The 19,257-nt window shown below is 46.9% G+C and overlaps 1 protein-coding gene and 1 pseudogene across 2 annotated transcripts; one reads left to right on the top strand and one right to left on the bottom strand.

Annotated features, from left to right (window-relative positions):
- Positions 1–14,066: 14,066 nt before the first annotated feature.
- Positions 14,067–14,929, top strand: LOC308265478 (26S proteasome non-ATPase regulatory subunit 8-like; the record flags this gene model as incomplete). The annotated part of the gene is given in 2 exon segments (XM_080699224.1): positions 14,067–14,115; positions 14,118–14,929. Coding segments are annotated over 2 exon segments (861 nt in total).
- Positions 14,930–15,529: 600 nt separating this feature from the next.
- LOC308265060 (S-adenosylmethionine decarboxylase proenzyme-like) lies at positions 15,530–18,881 on the bottom strand (annotated as a pseudogene). The gene is made up of 4 exons: positions 18,877–18,881; positions 16,300–16,940; positions 15,810–15,977; positions 15,530–15,623 (listed from the first exon to the last, which is right to left on the bottom strand). The product of its transcript is annotated as an S-adenosylmethionine decarboxylase proenzyme-like (transcript).
- Positions 18,882–19,257: the final 376 nt, after the last annotated feature.

Here is a 19,257-nt window from a genome sequence, read left to right as displayed (position 1 = left end):
CCTGGCTCCCCCCCCCCCTTTTTTTTTTCTATTCTTTCTTTCTTTTTGTTACTGAGGAACTCAGGAGTTTTCTACCTTTGAACTACACCCCCAGCCTTTTTAATTTTTAATTAATTTATTTTTGGGGTACTGGAGATGGAACCCAGGGGCATTCTACCTCCGAGTGACATCCCCCAGCCCTATTTTTTATTCTTTATTTTGAAACAGGGTCTGAGTTTCAAAGGACCTCACTAAGTAGCTGAGGCTGGCTTCAAACCTGCGCAAGCATCCTGTCTCAGCCTTCCAAATGCTGGGATTACAAACGTGAGCCACCACACCTGGCTTGGATTATGGATTTCAATCACATCTACAAGATCTCTTCAAGTAACAAGGTTAGAGCCTGAGGGTGTACCAGGAGACTGTAGCCTGGCCATTCCAACACGTAAAATATTACCTGTGCCAACCATGACACCGGGCCCACATCAGCTCATCTGTTTCTCAGAATCCCGTGAGAAAGATCTTTAAACCCCTTTTCCTGGAAGGATGTGACTTGCCTAGTGTTACATAGCTGGCAGGAGTCTGAGCCTGGGTGGCCCCAGCTCGTACTCATAACCCCGGGGTCTCTGCCCCACTAGCGCATCTTCTTAGTGCCTGTGCAGCCCCTGAGGTGGGCTGAGAAGATGGGGGCTCAGAGAGGTTGGTGGCCACACAGCCAGGAAGTGTCGCCTCAGCAGCCCAGCGCACAGAGATAGTCCACCTGTGCTTGGACGACAGAGCACCCTTCCTCCCAGCCTCAGCAGAGCCTGCCCTGTACAAGCAGGGGCGGGACTCTTCCCACTACAGGGAACTCTGGCTCTGGGCTGGTCCCACCCTTAGGAGTGGGTGCTAAGGGAGGTGCTCAGGGAAGACCCAAAGCCCGGGAATGGTCTCTCTCCCCAGGCTCAGGCTGGAGGCCCCGAATCGCCCTGAACCACGCATTCCTCGGAACTCAGCGTGTCCTCTGAGAGACCAGCCGCGGAGGGTCCCGGCTCAGGTGAGCCTGCGGTCAGTGCTGGCCACTGTCTGGGCCACCCCACCCCTTCCTGTGGGGGCCTTGGTGTCAGGATGGCAGACCTGTGAACACTGCCCGCTCTGTTCCTGGCCTGGGTGGAGCAGCTGATTCAGCTACATTGCACACTGCACACCGCCCGGGGGGCCCAGCGTTCCCCTGCTCGCCCCACTGACGGACTTGGAGGAAGCCCAGATGCTCCACACTGGGTAACCCAGCTCCCTGACAGGCCAGACTCAGAGGCCAGGAACCTAGGGTCCTGAGGCTGGGCCGAGGGGTGGCCCAGCAGCAGAGCCAGCCAGGAGCATTCCCGACTTCACCGGAGCCACTGGACTGGGATGCAGTCATCATGCCATGAAGGAGGAAGGAGGGCCCAGAGAGGCTACACAGCCAGCCTCTGGTCACACAGCCTGAGGCAGTGGAAGTTGAGCTCCCGGCAGGGCCTGTGCTCTCCAGATTCAAGGCGTTTTTGTTTGTTTGTGATACTGAAAAATAAACACAGGGCCTTTTGCTTTCTAGGCAAGCACTCTAGCACTGAGCTACATCCCCAGCCCTCCTCCCATTTCTGTGATTCTAGGGATTAAACCCTATATCCCAGCCTTTTTTATGGTTTTTTTTTTTAATGTGTGTGTGTGTGTTTGTGTGTTTGTGTGTGTGTGTTTGCAGTATTGGGGATGAAACCCAGGGGCATTCTACCTCCAAGCTACACGCCCAGCCCTATTTTTTAGTCTTTTAATTTTTGAAACAGGGTCTCCTTGAGTTGCAAGGGGCCTTGTTAAGTAACTGAGGCTGTCCATGAACCATGATCCTCCAGTCTCCACCTCCTGGATGCTGGGATTACAAGCATGCACCACCACACTTGGCTTTTTTTTTTTTTTTTTCCCAGCAATTTAGCTTTGTTTAGTTGTTGAGGCTGGCCTCACACCTGCAATCAGCGATTCTCCAGTCTCAGCCTCCCAAGTACTGGGATTGCAGGCATACACTACTGAGGCCCACCACAGCCACTGCACCGACCTGGGAGAATCATGAGTCCAAGAACTCAGATACCCTGCATAGATTCTAGCGCACACACACACACACACACACACACACACACCTTCCTTAGTAACTAAACCCTGTCTGCAAGGCCTGCATCCCCAGCCAACCTTGAAAGGGGCCTTGCCAGGCTGAGAGCTTCCAGCCTGGCTCCTCAGCCTCACTTGGAGGAGACTCTCTGCCCCCCACCTCCCCAGTCCGGGCCCAGCTTGGGTACCCTTGGTGTGCGTATATGGTGGGAGGAGGCTAGTGCCGCCCTGGAGCACCCCCAGCCTGGTACGCCCACCCGTCAGCCTCCCAGAGCCCCAGGCCCCAGGCCAGGCTTGGATTCCGGAGCCGTCGCCACTTTGGCCAGCCACAGCACACATGGTTTTAATCAGCAGCCCCTTGGATGAATGGCGCCTTGTGAGGGCACTGCAGGGCTCACCTCCACCTCCCGGCAGCGGCAGCGGCAGCACCATCACCGGCTGCACGGGAGGGGGCAGGGGCAGGGTGGAGGGACAGCACCTCAGCTGTGAGCCAGGCCGTAGTTAGACAGGGTGGGGCCCTGGCCCACAGTCAGTGTAGGCAACTAGCAGAGCCTCTTGGAGGCTGGGCTCCTCCCTTAGCACACGGGGAGGCTGCCAGGGGGCGGCTAGGGGGTCACGCAGCACAAAGCACGCTCTTCAGGCAACCTGTTGGGGGGCAGAGGCGGGGACCCAAACTTGATGTGCTGGGAGGGGAAAGGACCCATCTGGGGTTAAGGGCTGGTCCCGGGTGGGGGTCAGGTGGCATCTGTGAAGGGAGGGAGACTACCATCATCTCTGGGGTTTTGCCAGGCCTTTAGGGCTCCTGCCTCACCTCGAAGAAGGCTCCCCGAGTGCTGGCACCTGGAGGGCGGCCACTTCAGGGCAGCTGGAGCCTCAGACAGCAGTAAGTACTGCCTAGCGACACTTGCTGCATGCACACCACAGCATGCCACCCTTTAATTATCTCTCCATTTACATCGAGCAAAATTACCAGGCCAGGGCCACACAGCTGGCAACAGAGGGGGCCCAAGTGCCAGGCTGCCAGGCCGGGGGTGGTGCAGCTCCAGAGCCCCAGCTCTCCCCTAGGCACCTTCGACCTGTCAGGCAGGCAGCCCCACATCCCATGGGGGGGGGGCAGCACCGGGTGACGGCCTGAGGGAGCAGAGGGCGCCTCTGTGGGCCTCTGGTGGACCCAGCTGCTTTGTTTACTGGCTCCTGGGCATTTGTGAACAGAGGGGCAGGAGGAAGGCCCAAACTTGTCATATGTCCTTCCTGGGCCAGCACGGGGTTCCTGAGGCTCTTGGTAGGAGGGGCAGGCTGCCTCCCTGCCCCTGGCACAAGTGTGGCAAAGGCCCCTTGCTCCTCGCAGCCTCTGGGGTGCAGGCCCTGGCCCCCACCTGCAGGCTTCACTCTTCCTCTCTGCAGGTGCCCCTCTGCACTGTCTCACTAGGCCTCCAAGACCCAGCCAAGCACCCCAGTACCCGTGTGCCAGGGCTCCTGATTTGTCCTGGGTTGGGCCCCTCTCTGTTCCCGGGACCCCTGGTCATTGGCCCTAGTGCTTCGGGGAGCAGAGCCCTGGAGCTGCTGGGAGTCGCCCCAAATTCTGACACCATCTCTGTAGAGGCAAGATCCACTGTCTCTTCAGTCTACTGGGAACAGGATGCTGCCTTTTGGGATTCGCTTTCTCTTATTTCTCTTCCAGCCCAACTACGCACAGAGCTGTGGGCTGGGATGTGGGCATCATCGGCAGAGGGTCACTTCCAGCTTTCAGGCGTCCTCTGAGCTCAGCAGAGAAATCACATCTGGAGGACCATTTAAAGAACAAGCCAAGCCAGGTGCAGTGGTGCACACCTGTAATCCAAGTACTTGGGAGGCTGAGACAGGAGGATCCCCTCAAGGGGTTCAACACCAGCCTCAGCAATTTAGCCAGAGTCTCAGCAACCTAGCAAGACCCTAGTTTAAAAAAAAAAAAAAAAAAAGTAGGCTGGGAGTGTAGTTTGGAGATAGAATGGCCCTGGGTTCAATCTTCATTCCCCCTCCCCAACACACACACACACACACACACACACACACACACACACACACACACCCCACGGCGGGGGGGGGGGGATGAGAGAGAGAGAGAGAGAGAGAGAGAGAGAGAGAGAGAGAGAGAGAAGAAGAAGAAGAAGAAGAAGAAGAAGAAGAAGAAGAAGAAGAGAAGGAGGAGGAAGAGGAGGAGGAGGAGGAAGAGGAGAAGGAAGAGGAGGAGGAGGAGGAGGAGGAAGAGGAGAAGGAAGAGGAGAGGAGAGGAGAGGAGAGGAGAGGAGAGGAGAGGAGAGGAGAGGAGAGGAGAGGAGAGAACAAGCCATCTTGCTATCTTCTACCCAGACTGGAGAGTCCCCTAAGCCAAGAACCATGAGTGGGCGTCTCACTGGAGCCTGACTCCCTTGCCGTTGAGCCTGCAAGGGCCATTAGAGAAAACAATCCCATGGAAATAACTATGGACACGATCAAGGATTAAGCCACAAAAATGTTCAGCATGCCTTTGTTTATCATGTTAAAAGATTTGAAATAACCCACACATGGGACTTTCACAGAGCTGAACCCTGAGCAGGATATTTGACAACACCAGGAGATGGTCACAATTTATCTTTACTAGAAGAAAAAAAAAGCAGATTTTTTTAAAAGCCTCCAGGCAGCTATAAAAGAGGCAGAGAGGAAGAGAGGGGCCACTGCAGAGTAGAGGGCTGGGATCGTCTCTACCTCCTCAGAGCCAGTGGATGCTGGGTGATATGCAGAACCTGAAATCCAAGGCACTGCTGTAGAGTGGAAGCGCTGCTGTGCCTACGGGTGTAGACAGGAGTTGAGGACAACGTCAAGGGTGCAGCGAAGCCCTGTAGTACACTGAATGTGGGCAATGCTTATTTCTGCATTGGGAGTCATTTTCTTTTTCTTAGATTTGTTTATTTGTATTTTTAGAATTGTATGCAATGAATATATATTACTTGTCTTAATTTTTTTGTGTGCTACTGGGGATTGAACCCTGGGCAATTTACCTCTGAGCTACACTCCCAGCCCTATTTTATTTTATTTTGTATGTGTGTGTGGTTCTGGGGATGGAACCCAGGAGCTTTCTACCTCCAGGCTACATTCCCAGACCTATTTTATATTTTATTTGGAAACAGGGTTTCACTAAGTTGCTGAGAGCCTCACTAAGTAGCTGAGGTTGGCTTTGAACCTGTGTGATCCTCCTGTCTCAGCCTCCCAAGTACTGGGATTATAAGTGTGCGCCACCATGCCCAGCTTCCCAGGCCTGTTTTTAAATTTTTGTTTTGAAGCAGGGTCTCCCTAGGTTGACAAGAGTCTCACTACTTCCTGAAGCTGTCCTCAAACCTGTGATACTCCTGTCTCAGCCTCCTAAGTACTGGGATTATAGGTGTGGCCCACCATCCCTGGCTAATTTTAAAAATAAAAGCAAACATAGCTTTACAAAGAAACGACCCAGTGACACTCCTTCTGGCGTTCATTGCCAGCATGCTGTTGAGGACAGTGCTGGTTTTGTTGCCTAAATTGGGATTTTTCTGGGGAAAAAATTGAGAAGTATCAAGAGCTTTCCCTAGTCACACTGGCTGCCTGTGGGCTTCAAGCTGTAGCTATGCACCTAACCGCAATGCCCAAGGTGAGGGGATCATTTAAATAAAGGATGACACAGCCGCACCACATACATGTGTTTGCAGCATGTAGAGGAGAATGTCCAAGAAATTCCCACCAAAGACTTAGCATGTTACCCCTAGAATGGGGAGAAGGGGCCGCTCGGGCTTTAGATCCTGTACACTTCACTCATGATTGCAATTTCTTTGTAGGAAGCTGGTATTACAATAAAAATGGAAATGACATAGTTTGATGTACTTCAAAAATATTTAATAGCATGTAAAGACGTTAACAATTTATTATGATTAGAAAGATATTTGCAAAATACAGTGTGCATATGTTCTCCTTTCTACAAAAACAACTTTGTGTATCAGACAGAAAGGGAAAGTCCTAAAATGTGAACCGTGGTTATCCCAGCGTGGTAGGACACAGATTTACATTTTCTTATTATGTATACATTCTAAATTTTTCCACAATGAATATTTATGACCTTTAAGCTATATGATATATACATAGCTCACATGTGTGTGTGCACGTGGTGTGTGTGTGTGTGTGTGTGTGTGTGTGTGTGTGTGTGTGTGTTGTTAAAAGGATGGATTTGGGCCTGTGGTTCCCGAGCTGGGTGCCTGAGTCATAGGTGACAGCACCCTAAGCCTCGCCTCTGCTCTCTCCCCTCCCCTGTGTCTGTTTGCTCGCCCGCTTTTAATTTGCACCATCTTGTTATCCTTCCTGTGTCCTTGTCAAAGGCCTGAAATCTTTGGAAACAGGCAAGGCAGAAGCCAGGGCCTGGGCCCAGCCCACCACTCCCCATCCAGTGGTCCCCCCCATACCACCTCCTGGGGTATTGTTACAATTAGTGGGGACTTGAAGGCAATCCAAAGGCGGAACTATAAACACCAAAGGCAGAGACCCATAAACAGCTGGGTAACCAGCTCCAGCTGTGCAGATGGGCCCTGGCCTCCTTCCCACTGGGGCCAGAGAGGGCCGAGCTGGCCACTGAGGGTGGCTCTGCCTCTCCTCCTTAGAGCAGGAGCGGCCATGACCGGGGCAGGCACCATGAGAACTAGGGCGTGCAGCGGGAAGTCTAGCAGATCTGAATGAGCGCACATCCAAGAGAGTGGGGGTGGAAGCCAAGGACTCTCAGTCACCGGAGCCCCATTACCTAGGTACCCGGGCCTCGGTTTACCTGTCTGTAAAATGGGGGAGACAGGAAGTAATGAGCATGATGGGCCTTCCCAGCTCTTTCACATCATGATTAATTCATAAAAATATACACTGGGCCTTAATGCCTACACTATAGCTCTAGAATACAACAAAATATACAATACAATAAATATAGCCATATAAACAATATAGCTCTAGAATATAACAAAATATAGATGCCATATAATAATACAAACAGATGCTATAATAAGATCATCTGTAATATAACATACATACGTATATGTGATGGGATCATACTCTTCAGTATTATTTTCTAGTGATCATCTTGGAGTATCTGTGTAGGTGGAGGCAAGCCAGGAGAACTTCTCGTAGGGCAGGAGATTTAAGGGTTTTGAGTTTGACAGGAGGGGACATGGGCTCCAGAAAGGTCCTAGTGGGGGGAGGGAGCGACTCGAGAGTAAGGGGATTCCCAGGGCTGTTTGGGTGGGTGGTCTTCAAGCATAATGGACTAAAGTGATGGAGATCTAGCCCCAAGAGCTTCTAACTGCGGAACCCCTGGGGAACCAGCTAAAGCATAGATTCCTGGCCTCCCCTGAGCGTCTGAGTCAGACTCTTGGGCAGCAGGACCTGCGTGAATGTGTAATGACTGCCTGGTGAATTCTGCCCCTAGGAGTCTCACACAGGCAAGGCTTGGGAGCCTCTGGCTCAGGTTCCCGAGGACTGTGGATAGGATATGGGGTAAGAGGCTGTGATGGTTTGTATCTGCCGTGTATCTCTAAAGCTTGTATAGTCAAAGTATGGTACCCGATGCAGCAAGGTTCAGAGGCGGAGCTTTAGGAAATGGCTGGATCACGAGAGCTCCGACCTCGTTGGTGGTCAGATGTCATCAATCCCTCAATCTACCCAGTGGATTGATAGCTAGATGGACTACGGGGAGATGGGGCCTAGTCAAAGCGAGTAAGTAGGTCACTAGGAGTGTTGCTGGAAGGTTTATTCCCTCCAAAGCACCTCTCTCTCTCTCTCCTTCTCAGATGAGATGCCATGAGTCCATCGGCTTTCCTCCCCTACACCCCTTCACCATGATGTTTCTGTCTTGGAGTCAGCAGGTTATGGACAGAACCTCTGACACCATGAGGCAAAATAACCCTTTTCTAAATGGTTTCTACCAGTTATTTTGAAAAATAAAAAAAAAACTGACTGATTTGGGGGGGCGCCTATGATTTTCATGACCTGCCCCATGCCTCATCACCCAACCGCAGGGCGCAGAGGGAAGGTGGTGCCCTGGCTGGCCCGGGGCCCAGGCCTGGAGGCACCTGGCCCATGTCACAGGCAGCTGGCCCAGGCGCCCAGGTGAAAAGCCCAGGCCAGGGGCTCCCAGCACCCACCTACGAGCCTGACCCCCTCTTCCATTTCCCCCATGTGGAACCCCCTGGGGTAGGTGTGAGTGGCAATTCCAAGACTGCCTCCATGCCAAGATCTCCTTTTCCATTCTTGACCCAAGGCACATCCCAAAGCCAATCAGTTCCAATGGCTATTTCTACCCCCTTTGTTACACTCTAAATATTTTCCATGTTATTATGTAAACAACAGAGCCAGACTGGAGATACTTAAAACTACAAAGTCTCACTGAAAACAAAGGAGACATAAAAATGGAGACTTCCCTTCTTCATGCATCCAGAAAGGCTTTATAGTGTTAAGATGCCAATATTCTCCAAATTGAGCTACAGATTTATCGCATTCCTTATAAAAAATCCCAGCTGCCAGCTAGACATGATGGCTCATGCCTATAAACCCAGTATTTGGGAGGCTGAGGCAGGATCATCAGGATTTGAGGACAGCCTCAGCAACTAAGCAAGACACTTGGCAACTTAGCAAGACTCTGTTTTAAAACAAAAACTTAAAAAGGGATGGGAGTATAGTTTGTGGATAGAATGTCCCTGGGTTCCATCCCCAGTACCCAAAAAAGAAAGAAGAAAAAAAAAAAAAAAAAAAACTCAGTTCCTTTTGAGCAGAAATTCACAAGCTAATTCTAAAATTCACATGGAAATGCAATGAACCCCAAATAGGCAAATCACATGTGTGTGTGTGTGTGTGTGTGTGTGTGTGTGTGTGTGTGAGAGAGAGAGAGAGAGAGAGAGAGAGAGAGAGAAGAGAGAGACAGAAAAGAGAGAGACAGAGACATGCAGAGAGAGAGACAGAGAGAGAGAGAGACAGAGAGAGACAGAGAGAGACAGAGAAGAGAGACAGAGACATACAGAGAGAGAGAGAAAAGAGAGAGACAGATAGAGACATACAGAGAGAGAAGAGAGAGAGAGAGAGACAGACAGACAGACAGACAGACAGACAGACAGACTGGGGATTGAACCCCAGGGCTTTCTACTTGCATGCCACACCCCCAGCCCTTTTTATGTTTTGTGTTTTGTTTTTAAAAACAGAGTCTTACCGGGCGTGGTGGTGCACGCTTGTAATCCCAGCATTTGAGAGGCTGAGATTGGAGGATCGTGGTTCGTGGACAGCCTCAGCTACTTAGTGAGGCCCTGTGCAGCTCAGTGAGACCCCGTTTCCAAATAAAGAATAAAAAATAGGGCTGGGGGTGTAGCTCGAAGATAGAATGCCCCTGGGTTCCATCCCCAGTACCACAAAAAAATAATAATAAAATAAAAAAACAAAACAGAGTCTCGCTAGTTTGCTGAGAATCTTGCTACTTGCTGTGGCTGTCCTTGAATGTGTAATCCTTCTGTCTCAGCCTCCCAAATCCTGCAATTTCCGGTGTGCTTTACTGTGTCTGGCTCCAAATCATCTTAAAAAGGAAAAGTCTACTGGACTCATCCATCCCCCTTTCAGTAAGTGCTACAGAATTATAGTAATCAAGACTATGAAACTTGCTTGAGAATAGAAATTAGATCAATAGAATAAAATTGAGAGTATATTTATATACATATATTTAAATTCAGTTGGTTTTTGACAAGAGTGCCATGACAATAGTCTTTTTAACTCATGATGCTGGGACACTGGATATCCATATGCAAAAGAATAAAATTTAGACCCCTACCTCACACCATATACAAAAATTAATTCAGGCCAGGCGTGGTGGCGCACGCTTGTAATTCCTGCACTTGGGAGGCTGAGACAGGAGGATCGCACAGGTTTGAAGCCAGCCTCAGCTATTTAGTGAGGCTCTCAGCAACTTAGTGAGACCCTGTTTCCAAATAAAGTATAAAATAGGTCTGGGAGTATAGCCCGGAAGCAGAAAAGCCCCTGGGTTCCACCCTCAGTACTACATACAAAAAAAAGAAAAAAAGAATAAAAATTAATTCAAGCTTGAGGTCCTGGGTTTGGTCCCTGGTACCACCAAAACAAAACAAAACTAAAACTAAAACTGGATCAAAGACCTAAATGACACCAGGTGTGGTGGCACCTATCTACAATCCCCAAGACTCTGGAGGTTGAGACAAGATCACAAGTTCCAGGCCAGCCTAGGCAAATTAGCAAAACCCTATCTCAAAATAAAAAATTAAAATGAATGGGAACATAGCCCATTGGTAGAGTGGGTTCAATCCCCATCATTGCCAAAAGTGAGAGGAAGGAAGGCAGGAAGGGAAAGAAGAAGGAGGAGGAGGAAGAGGAAGAGGGGGAGGAGAAAGTACTTCCAACAGAAAGACAGACAGTGCAATTTAGGGCAAACTGAATAAATATTTCTCCAAAGCAAAACACAAATTAATAACAAACACACAAAAAGATGATCAATATCATTCTTTATCTGGAAACTACAAATCAAAACCACAATGAAATGCTACTTTACACCCACTAAGATGATTATAATACCAAAAAAGGGGAAAATAACGTTTTGGTTAAGTATGTAGAAAAATTAGAACTTTTATACATTGCTGGTGGAAAAGTAAATTGAATTGATTGCTGTGGAAAACAGTGTGGTAGTTTCTCAAAAAGTTAAATATAGAATTACCTTATGGCCCAGCAATTCCCCTCATAAGTATAAACCACAAATTTTCAAACAGATGCTTATATATAAATGTTCATAGCTTCACTATTCACAATAACCTAAGGGACAACAACCCCAATGCCCACCAACCAGTAAATGGATAAATAAAATTTGCCATGCAAGGGAATATACTTGTCCATTAAAAGTAGGTATTACTTGGGTGTGATGGTGCATGCTTATAATCCCCATGCTTGGGAGGCTGAGACAGGAGGATCTCACAGTTTTGAAGCCAGCCTCTGCTACTGAGTGAGGCTCTCAGCAATTTAGTGAGACCCTGTTTTCAAATAAAGTATAAAAGGCCGGGCGTGGTGGCACAGGCTTGTAATCCCTGCACTTGGGAGGCTGAGACAGGAGGATCACACAAGTTCGAAGCCAGCCTCCGCTACTTAGTGAGGCTCTCAGCAACTTAGTGAGACCCTGTCTCCAAATAAAGTATAAAATAGGTCTGGGAGTATAGCGTGGAGGTAGAAAGCCCCTCGGTTCCACCCCAAGTACCACAAAAGAGAGTGGAGGGGGAGAAGCGAGGTATTGATAGAGGCTACAAAATTAATGAAGTTTGAAAAACATGATACTAAATGAAAGAAATCACATCCAAAGGCCACATATTATAGGATTCCATTTACATAAAAAGTCCAGAGTAGCCGGGCGTGGTGACACACACTTGTAATCCCCGCACTTGGGAGGTGGAGACAGGAGGATCGTGCTGGTTCGGAGCCAGCCTCACTGGCTTAAGAGACCCTGTTTCCAAATAAAAAAATATAAAAGAGGTCTGGGTGTGTAGCCTGGAGGTAGAAGGGCTCCCAGGAACCCCAGTCCCACAAAAAAAAAAAAAAAAAAAAAAAAAAGTCCAGTCCAGAGTAAGCAATCTATAGAAACAGAAAGTGGCTTGGTATTGGCCAGGAAGGAGGGGGAATAGGGAATGGCTGCCAATGGATGTGAGATTTCTTTCTGAGGAGATGAAATGTTCTGGAATTAGGTATTGCTGATGGTTATACAATCGTGTGAATCTACTAAAAAGCCATTGAATTATATGCTTTAAGCATTATTTTATGCATGTGAGTTATATGTCCATTTTAAAACACCTTACTTAAATGTTGTAGATTGCCGGGCGTGGTGGCGCACGCTTGTAATCCCCGCGCTTGGGAGGCGGAGACAGGAGGATCTCGCAGGTTCGAAGCCAGCCGCGCTGGCGTAAGAGACCCTGTTTCAAAAATATAAAATAGGTCTGGGAGTGTAGCCCAGAGGTAGAAGGGCTTCCAGGAACCCCAGTACCACCAAAAAAAAAAAAAAAATGTTGTAGATATGTATTTATTATGGTAAACTAGAACAAATTTTGTCATTTTAACCATTTCTAAGCATGTAATTCATGCTTAGAAATGTAATTCAGAGGGCCTAAGTACATTCACAATGTTGGATAACTGTCACTGCTATCCATCGCCAACATTTTCCACCACTCCAACAGAAACCATGAAGAACCACGAAGCAATAGCTCCCATCCCCCCTCTCCCCTCAGTCCCTGGAAACTTCTTATCTATTTCCAACCTCTATGTATTTGCCTATCCTAGATGTTTTGTACATATGGAATCATACAATAGTCTCGTGTCTGTCTTATTTAACTTAGCATATCATCTCAAGTTTAATTCTGGTCATGCCATGTATCAGAAGTTCATGCCCTTTTTTGACCAAATAACATTTTGTTATATGTATAGACCGCATTTTTGTTTGTTTATGCATTCATCTGTCTTTGAACACTTGGATTGTTTCCAGCTTTTGGCTGCTGCTGTAACTAATGTTTAACTTTTTGGAAAACCACTAAATTGTTTTTCATAACAGCAACACCATTTACATCCTTGCCAAATTGGAATCCCCGGGTATGAAGACATCCTTGCTGAAATTTATTTTCCTTTCTCCTCCTCCTCCCCCTCCTCCCCTTCCTCCCCTCCTCCTCCTCCCCCTCCTCCTCCTCCTCCTCCTCCTTGTTCTTCTCCTTCTCCTTCTTCTTCTTTTCTCTTTGGTGCTGGGGATTGAACCCAGGGGCATTCTCCCTGTGAGTTACACCCCCCAGTCCTTTTTTAAAATTTTGTTTTGAAACAGGGTCTTACTAGGTTACTGAGAGTCTAGCTACTTGCTGAGGTCATCCTCAAACCTGCAATACTCCTGTCTCAGAGTCCCAAGTCTACACTTCTTCCCCACCATGCCCAGCTTTTTGTTTTTCTTTTTAAAAAAATTATAATCATTCTAGTAGGTGTGAAGTGGATTTGAATTTCCCTACTGACTAATTGTGAGTAGCTCTTCACATGCTTATTGGCCATTAGAGAAATGGCCATTCAAGTTTTTTGTCCATTTTTGAATTAGATTGTTCATATTTTTGTTGTTGAGTTGTTCTTAACATATTTTGGATATTAAACATATGATATGCAAATAGACCCCCCTCTTTTGTGGTGCCGTGTATTGAACCCAGGGGCATTCTACCTCCAAGCTACACCATCAGGACTTTCTATTTTTTATTTGGAAACAAATTCTCACTAAGTTGCTGAAAGTCTCACTAAATTGTCGAGACTGGCTTTGAACCTGCAATTCTCCTATCCCAGCCTTCTAATACTTGGATTACAGGTATGTGCCATTATGCCCAGCTATTTTTCCCCTTTCTGTGTATTCTCTTTCATTCTCTACAACATCCTTTGTGCACAAGAGGTTTATTATTTTTGTATGTGTGTGTGTGGTGCTGGAGATGGTACCCAGGGGCATTCTACCTCCGACCTACACCCGCAGCCCTATTTTTTATTCTTTATATTGAAACAGGGCCTCACTGAGTTGAGCTGCAAAGGGCCTCACTAAGTAGCTGAGGCTGTCCATGAACTACAGTCCTCCTGTCTCAGCCTCCCAAATGCTGGAATTACAAGGGCATGCACCACCATGCCCAGCTTATTATTATTTTAATGAAGACTAATTTATCTAATTTTTTCTTTTGTTGTTTGTGCTTTTGGTGTCATATTTTGTTTAAAAAATTACTAAATCCAAGGTTGCAGGGATTTGTACCTATGTTTTCTTCCAATAGTTTTATAGTTTAGCCCTGACATTTAGGTCTTTGATCCATTTGAGTTAATTTATGCTTTTGGTATAAAGCAAATGCCCAGCTTCATTTTTTTGTGAAAGAAAAACTTTAATTGCTGTTGCAAAAAAAAAAAAAAAAAAAAAGATGGCGGCCGCGGCGGTGAACGGGGCCACCAGCGTCTCGAGCTCGGGGCCGCGGTGGCCTCGGGCGCTGTCCTGCAGGCCGCGGCCGGCATGTACGAGCAGCTCAAGGGCGAGTGGAACCGGAAGAGCCCCAATCTGAGCAAGTGCGGGGAAGAGTTGGGCCGCCTCAAGCTAGTTCTGCTGGAGCTCAACTTCCTGCCAACCACAGGGACCAAGCTGACTAAACAGCAGCTCATTCTGGCTCGTGACATACTGGAGATTGGGGCCCAATGGAGTATCCTTCGCAAGGACATCCCATCCTTCGAGCGCTACATGGCTCAGCTCAAATGCTACTACTTTGATTACAGGGAGCAGCTCCCCGAGTCAGCCTATATGCACCAGCTCTTGGGACTCAACCTCCTCTTCCTGCTGTCCCAGAACCAAGTGGCTGAGTTCCATACAGAGTTGGAGCGCCTGCCCGCCAAGGATATCCAGACCAATGTTTGCATCAAGCACCCTGTGTCCCTTGAGCAATACCTGATGGAGGGCAGCTACAACAAAGTGTTCCTGGCCAAGGGTAATATCCCTGCTGAGAGCTACACCTTCTTCATCGACATCTTGCTGGACACAATCAGGGACGAGATTGCTGGATGCATTGAGAAGGCCTATGAGAAAATCCTTTTCTCTGAGGCCACCCGGATCCTCTTCTTCAACACACCCAAAAAGATGACAGACTACGCCAAGAAGCGAGGGTGGGTCCTGGGCCCCAGCAACTACTACAGTTTTGCCAGCCAGCAGCAGAAGCCAGAAGACACAACCATCCCCTCTACGGAACTGGCCAAACAGGTCATCGAGTATGCCCGGCAGCTGGAGATGATTGTCTGAGCCACCAGGCTCTGGGGTGGGGCAGGGCATGGTTATTTAAAACATTACAGCTGTCTTCCAATAAAGGTAGATTGACCAAAAAAAAAAAAAAAAAATCAGTATGGAGTAGAAATTGCTTTTAATAACATTAGTAGAGAATATATTCTAGAAAGTAGAGGTAACTGGATGTAAAATTCTGGCAGCAATTTAATAAAACAGTCCCAGATGGCTGGGCTGAGGTCACACCTAATGAGGACGAAAGCCTTGTCCGTGGGGAATTTTAGATGATACCTGCAGAAATATTATCCTGTGTATAAACCAAATTGAGTTGTTTTCACAAGTCTTGTAAAGTTTCATATAGTAAAACGTTTTTTCTACATGCACCTCAATTTCACAGCAAGAGTGGCATAGAATACCTAAACACAGAAGAGAGCATTCATGCAAGATGTCTAACTGCACTCCAAAATGATCACACTATCGTTACATCTAGGGCTTTCTGCAACTACACGGTGGTGGTCATGGAAAGCACGGCCCCCAGTATTGACATCGAGAAAGCAGCCATCACCATCTATTTGTGTTCTCTTTTTGCGTTTTTTCTTCATTTTTTAAAAATCAACTCTGCTATTGTTGCTGCTTCTTAGCAAAACTGGTAAAAAAAAAAATTGTAATCGTTGAACATAGCACTCTGGCAATCAAGATGTTTAAAACCTTCAATCTAAGTCGATCGCAGTTCGCTGACAGCCTCAGCTACTTAGTGAGGCCCTTTGCAACTCAGTGAATCCCAGCTTCAAAATAAAGAATAAAAAACAGGGCAGGGGGTGTAGCTCGGAAGCCGAATGCCCCTGGGTTCCATCCCTGGGCCCGCAAACAAAACAAAACAAAACAAAAAAAACCCTTCAATCTTCTGGGGTGAAGAAAGCACGGTGGGACATTTAGAACTCTGATTAACAAATAAGGTGCTCACAAATTTTCCTAGCTTGAAGACTTCCACAACTTCCCTGATCAGGTCGTCATAGGAGGTCTGGCTTAAGTTAGTTTCAAAGCTAACATAAGAAAATTCTGGTTCCAGCTGGGCGTGGTGGTGTACACTTGTAATCCCCGTGCTTGGGAGGCGGAGACAGGAGGATCGTGCAGGTTTGAAGCCAGCTTAAGAGACTCTGTTTTCAAATAAAAATATAAAAAATAGGTCTGGGAGCGTAGCCTGGAGGTAGAAGGGCTTCCAGGAACCCCAGTACCACCACCAAAAAAAGAAGAAAGAAAAAAGAAGAAGAAAGAAGAAAGAAAGAAAGAAAGAGGAAAGGAAAGAAAAGGAAAGGAAAGGAAAGGAAAGGAAAGGAAAGGAAAGGAAAGGAAAGGAAAGGAAAGGAAAAGAAAAAAAATTCTGGTTCTGAAGTGATGTGAAAAGTCCAATAAGTTCCATCTGATTTCATCCCATTCATTGGTACCCACAGGAATTGAACAGTGTGGCATCAATGACAGAACCTGGTATGAGGTCACAAATTCCACTCTCACCAGTGACATCCTTTGCAGTGACACCATCTTTCGTGTAGAACTGGTCCATAACTGCTGGGTCAAGCTCACTCATCAAAATTTCCAGGATTTGATCTGGCTAACTGATTACCCGACTTTCTGGAAAATCCAGAGTATACAAGTACCAACAGTCAGAATTCATACGTCCCATACAATAGGCTGCTCCATTTAGGGCAATTGCATTCAGAAACTCTATTTCTTCCTGGAAATTTCGGTGTGGGTACCCTTGGTGAGAAGGCTTCTTGAAACTCTTAGGAGAATAAAAGAAGCTTTGAATTGAGTCAAACCCACTGTAATCTCTAGCAAGCTTCAATAGAGGAATCGGTGATCTCAGCAAAAGGGTGCTATGAAACATCTCTTGGAGACAAACATGCTACTCTCACTTGGGATAGTGCGGAGATCCCTGGACCCTTGTTTTGCATCGGGTTGCTGCTGGGAAAACCAAACCTCCAGCAGCTTCTTGGACCCTTTGAAAAAATGTGCAGCTTCTATCACTGTGAGACTAGCGAACAATCAACAACCACAGAAAATCAACTAAATTTAATCTCTTTTTCCACTGCTGCCGCCGCCACTGCAGATTATTCCAGCAATGCTACTAAAGTTTAGGTTCCTTTTTTTTTTTTTTTTTTTTTGCAGTACTGGGGATGAAACCCAGAAGCATTCTACCTCTGAGCTACACCCCAGCCCTATTTTTTAGTCTTTATTTTGAAACAAGGTCTCACTGAGTTGTAAAGGGCCTCACTAAGTAGTAGGCTGAGGCTATCTGTGAACCTGGATCCTCCTGTCTCAGCCTCCCAAATGCTGTAATTACAAGTGTGCACCACCACGCCTGGCTTTATTAATTTTTATTTTATTTTATTTTTTGGTGGTAATGGGAGTGGAACCCAAAGGCTTTCTACCTCCAGGCTATACTCCTAGACCTATTTTATATTTTACTTGGAAACAGGGTCTCACTAAGTTGTAGAGAGCCTCACTAAGTAGCTGAGGCTGGCTTCGAACCTGTGTGATCCTCCTGTCTCAGCCTCCCAAGCACAGGGATTACAAGCGTGTGCCACTATGCATGGGTATGTAGGGTTTTCTAAAGATAAATTATGTCATCTGTAAGTAGAGAGTTTTACTTTTTCCTTTCCAAATTAGATGCTTTTTATTTCATTTTCATGCCTAATTACTTTGGCTAGAACTTCTACTAAAACATTAAAAAGAAGTTCCTGTACAGGGTAATGAAAGCAGACATTCTTGTCTTATTCCTGAACCTAGGAAAAATGATGAAGAATGATATCAGCCAGGCATGGTGGCACATGGCTGTAATACCAGCACTTGGGAGGCTGAGACAGGAGGATCACAGGTTCAAAGCCAGCCTCAGCAGCTTAGTGAGGCTGTCAGCAACTTAGCAAGACCCTGTTTCCAAATAAAAAATAGGGTTGGAAATGTGATGCAGAGGTAGAATGCGCCAGGGTTCAATCCTCAGCAACACACACACACACACACACACACACACACACACACACACACACAGTATCAGCTGTGAGTTTTTCACATATAACCTTTATCCTGTTAAGCAAACTTCCTTCCAGTATGAGTTTGTTGAGTGTGTGTGTGTGTTTCTGTGGATTGAACCCAGAAGCATTCTGCCTCCAAGCTACACCCCCAGCCCTAGTTTTATTTTTATTTTTTGAAACAGAGTCTCACGAGGTTAATGAACATCTCACTACTTGCTGAGGCTGTCCTTGAACCTGTAATTCTTCTGTCCCAACCTCCGAAGTACTAAGATTATGAACATGCACCACCACACCTGGCTTATTGAATTTTTTTTTTTTTTTTTTTTTTTTTTTGCAGGTCTGGGGATGGAACGCAGGGGCATTCAGCCTCCGAGCTACACCCCCTGACCCAATTTTTATTCTTTTTTTTTTTTTTTTTTTTTGCAGGTCTGGAGATGGAACCCAGGGGCATTCGACCTCCGAGCTACGTCCCCTACCCTATTTTTTTTTTTAATTCTTTATTTTGAAACAGGGTCTCACTGAGTTGCAGAGGGCCTCACTAAGTAGCTGAGGCTGTCCGTGAACCGTGATCCTCCAGTCTCAGCCTCCCAAATGCTGGGATTACAAGCATGAGCCACCACTCCCGGTTCTATTTTTTATTCTTTATTTTGAAACAGGGTATCACTAAAATGTGAAGGGCCTCACTATAAGTAGCTGAGGCTGTCCGCGAACCGCGATCCTCTGGTCTCAGCCTCCTGAATGCTGGGATTACAAGCATGCGCCACCATGCCCGGCTTTTTTTTTTTTTTTTTTTTCTTTTTTAATCATGAAAGGATATTAGATTTTGTCAAGCTTTTTCTGTACCAGCCCTGTCCCTCCCTTCATTTTATTAATGTGGTGCACCATCTGGACTGACTTTCATATGCTGAGTCACCCTTGCATTCCAGGGGCAAAACTCACTTCATCATGGCATATGATTCTTTAGTACGCCACTGACTTTGATTTCCTAGTGTTTTCTCTCTTTTTTTTCTTTTCTTTTTTTTTTCTTTTCTTTTTTTTCTTTCTGGAATTGGGGATTTCTTTTTTTTCTTTCTGGAATTGGGGATTGAATCCAGGGTGTTCTACCTCTGAGCTACACCCCCCCCCCTCCCAGCCCTTTTTTTAAATTTTGAAACAAGGTCTCAATAAGTTACTGAAGCTCACCTCCAACCTGCAGTCCTCCTGTCTCAATCTCCCACATACTAGGACCGCAGGTGTGCAGCACCTGGTCCCCTCCCTTACCTTAGATGCTTACACTTTTAAGGGCCTGAGGCAGCTCCCAAAGGGGCAGGGGCAGGGCCA

The sequence above is a fragment of the Muscardinus avellanarius genome (genome assembly GCF_963383645.1).
Source record: "Muscardinus avellanarius genome assembly, chromosome: 7".
NCBI lineage: Eukaryota > Metazoa > Chordata > Mammalia > Rodentia > Gliridae > Muscardinus > Muscardinus avellanarius.
Note: the sequence above shows the minus strand (reverse complement) of the source record. Positions and strands in the feature narration are given on the sequence as shown.